Genomic DNA, 2913 nt, shown 5'->3' on the forward strand with positions numbered 1-2913 from the left:
TCCACCCTTGCACGTAGCCCACGCATTTTTTCAAAGTACATGCTGGCCCTGATGTCGCCATGGTTACTACTGCTATTTGCCATACCAATCATGTACAATACAAGACGCTCTAGTTCCCCGTCTGCTGTTCCACTTTTCACTGCAGGTAGGGGAGTGTCTAGAACAGGCTGTCACATGCAAACCATGTGCGGCAGTTTTCCCAGAAGATCTTTTACTTTGTCGGTTCCTTCCTTCTGGTATGCATGACGTACCACATGAAAAGACACACCTGAAATCTGAGCCCAAGCCAAGTGTAATAGAAACAAAAGTCACAGGTCATTAATTTGTTCTTTCCTGTGCTTGGAGAAAATGGGTTAGTGGCTCAATGTTACTAGTTCAAAAGATTCTTGGAATAAAATCATGTCTTCGTCTCTGTGTGGACTGATACATGTGCTTTCTCTCAAACAAACACAGGTTTCAGGTTTTCACTTTCCCTCCAGGGATGCTGTATCGGGGCTTATGTGTCATGTGTCATGCTAGGACACACAAATACACATTATAGTGCAGTAAACTTTAAAGGTGCACTATGTAGTTTTTGGGACGACATTCAAATCGGAAGAGAAAGATCTTCATTGTCTAATTGTTTCATGCCTAAACAAACTAAATAAACAAACTGTCTTTGCTTTCATGACTAGATAAACTGAATAAACAAACTGATCTTAAAGTATGACACAGTTTCAAACTGTTTTACTTTGTTTATATGTGGCGAACCCTGCCACCTTTCTAGCTTCAAACAGTGATCTGGGGACCTTATTCCCCTCAAGGACAGCTTGTTTATATGGAAATGGAGTTTTTATTATTACCTTATCAATAATATATATATGAACTTTCAGAGTTTTTATCATTACCTTATTAATATTGTATATATATAATTTCTGAGTAGATTTTTATTCTGTATAGTGCACCTTTAAGATGCATTTAAGATGTGCATGGGTTAAGTGATTTCACTTCTACAGAGGGAAGAAAAGACCAAGACAAGCTTTTTTTATAAAACAGATTTAATCAGAACATGAATGCAGTATGTATTATTCACATTGCAGCTGGGTAGTTGTGCTCAGGTGGGTGAGCTGGACATCAGTCCAAAGTCCATACAACCCTGAAAGCACATACATACATACATCAAATAAATATTTTCACATTATTTATATTGTCATATTGCTCTGGTAAGCAGTCAGGGGCTGAATTCACTGGTCTGCACACAGAGCTTTCCACTCTGCTGTCACTCTGCTTGACAGAATCCTCTGAAGATACTGAAGCTCAGCAGAGTTCTGCACATTGAGGGACACATGTGAAGGCCATGATGGTGGCCGGTTTTGTGAAAGTTTGGGGTAAGAATAGTAAGCATCGCCTTGGTTAGCATTCAATCCATCTTTTTCCATGGACACCAACACCCTGTAATTCAGCCCCCTGTTGTCATCCCAGTGTGGCGTTGTGCCAGGTCCGGGCCTGAAGTACACACAAAACTCAACCCTCTCCTTTGGATCCATTTTCTTCGGTAAGCTTAGGTCAAAGGCAAAAACATCCACATCAGAACCTCCACAGCGCTGCTGCTGCAGGAATGTGCAAGGAATGTCATGATGGCTCCTCCAAGAGTCGAAGGTCACCCTGATGTTCACAGACTTTTCAACACAGACGTGGGAGACACACACTTTGCCACGCAATATGTTCTCTGAAATGTTGCAGCTTTCCAGCTGTACGCGTGTCTCTCGCAGACGAGCAAGGAAGGCTTTCAAGTCAAGTGTCGGCTGAGGGAAACCCAGCCGCAACTTGTAGCGCTGCTGTTTGTTTGAAATCGACTGTTGGCCTTGCAGTTTGGCCGGGGGGGGTTTCATCAGCAGAGTAGAAACAGAGGAGGACGGCTCAGGGATAAACAGACGTACAGCTGTGAGCGCCAATCCTTTGGCATCCGCAAAGACAACTCGCTTCTTGTTCGGACCTGCGCCGTCTTTGCGGAAACAGCTCCGAGGCCCTGAGGGCGCAGTTGAGGACGGCAGCGGTGACGATGTAGGGTAGGGGGAAGAGACGGAGTGACGGGGAGAGCGAAGGCTTGTCCTCTGTGGACAGTCAGTCTGCTGATAATGGTGCTGCTTGGGTTTCAGGGGAGCCATTGACAGCAGCTGATAAAGAGGCTGACGCTGGCTGAGGCTCAGGCACATGGCCAGGTCGACCGGCATCACAGCCTGCTGGTGGTGACTACCCAACGCTTGGAGAACTCTGGGGAGGAAGACATGATGGGGTTAAGTTAAGATCTATCATTAGAAGGGATTTCTGTTTTACCAAAATTCTGCTTGGACATGTAATGACAGTTCAGTGAAAGTAAAGAAGCTTACCTTGTACAATTCATTTTCCAGCTGTAGATGTTACACAGTGACTATGTTGACTTTGCCAGAGGGCTGCATCAGATTCAGAGTTATCTAGAAGCAGAAAAAAAATGTAATTAAACATCAATCAGTCCAGAAATAATCTACATGACCAAAAAACAGCTTCGAAAATACAAATCGAAAATCTAATCTTAAAAAATATACTTACAGATTGAAATTCACCATTTGGTTCAGCAAGTCAATGCCAGAGATGAAGTAGAAAAGAGGATCGTGAGTCTGTGGTGCCTCTGCACTCTCTGGAGTTTATGTATTGAGTTTAGAAATGAGGCTGAACCTTCTGCAGGTGGGTGGAGTTTAGCCAAAGAAGGGAAGCGCCTTTGTTTATATCCTGCCCCTTGAAAGAACTGTCACACGGAGCCCCTTCAGGGACAAACTCATGTTGTCGTAATGCTGATCTGACTCACGTGCACAGTTTTTGGGTAGAACCCAAGAGGAAGAATGAGGTTAAGCATGCAGACACATGTGCACAGACTCTGGGACGTGGATTGTACAC

The 2913-nt window shown here is 44.1% G+C and overlaps 1 protein-coding gene across 1 annotated transcript; it reads right to left on the reverse strand.

The window, feature by feature from the left end:
- Positions 1 to 1081: 1081 nt before the first annotated feature.
- ppp1r3c2a (protein phosphatase 1 regulatory subunit 3C2, duplicate a) lies at positions 1082 to 2647 on the reverse strand. Its single transcript, XM_084382866.1, has 3 exons — positions 2569 to 2647; positions 2370 to 2453; positions 1082 to 2253 (listed from the first exon to the last, which is right to left on the reverse strand). Exons 2-3 carry the CDS (start codon positions 2381 to 2383, stop codon positions 1224 to 1226), a joined length of 1044 nt encoding a protein of 347 aa, XP_084238992.1. The 5' UTR covers positions 2384 to 2453; positions 2569 to 2647; the 3' UTR covers positions 1082 to 1223.
- Between the last annotated feature and the right edge of the window lie 266 nt (positions 2648 to 2913).

Source organism: Pagrus pagrus (genome assembly GCF_965226575.1).
Source record: "Pagrus pagrus genome assembly, chromosome: 19".
NCBI classification, from domain to species: domain Eukaryota; kingdom Metazoa; phylum Chordata; class Actinopteri; order Spariformes; family Sparidae; genus Pagrus; species Pagrus pagrus.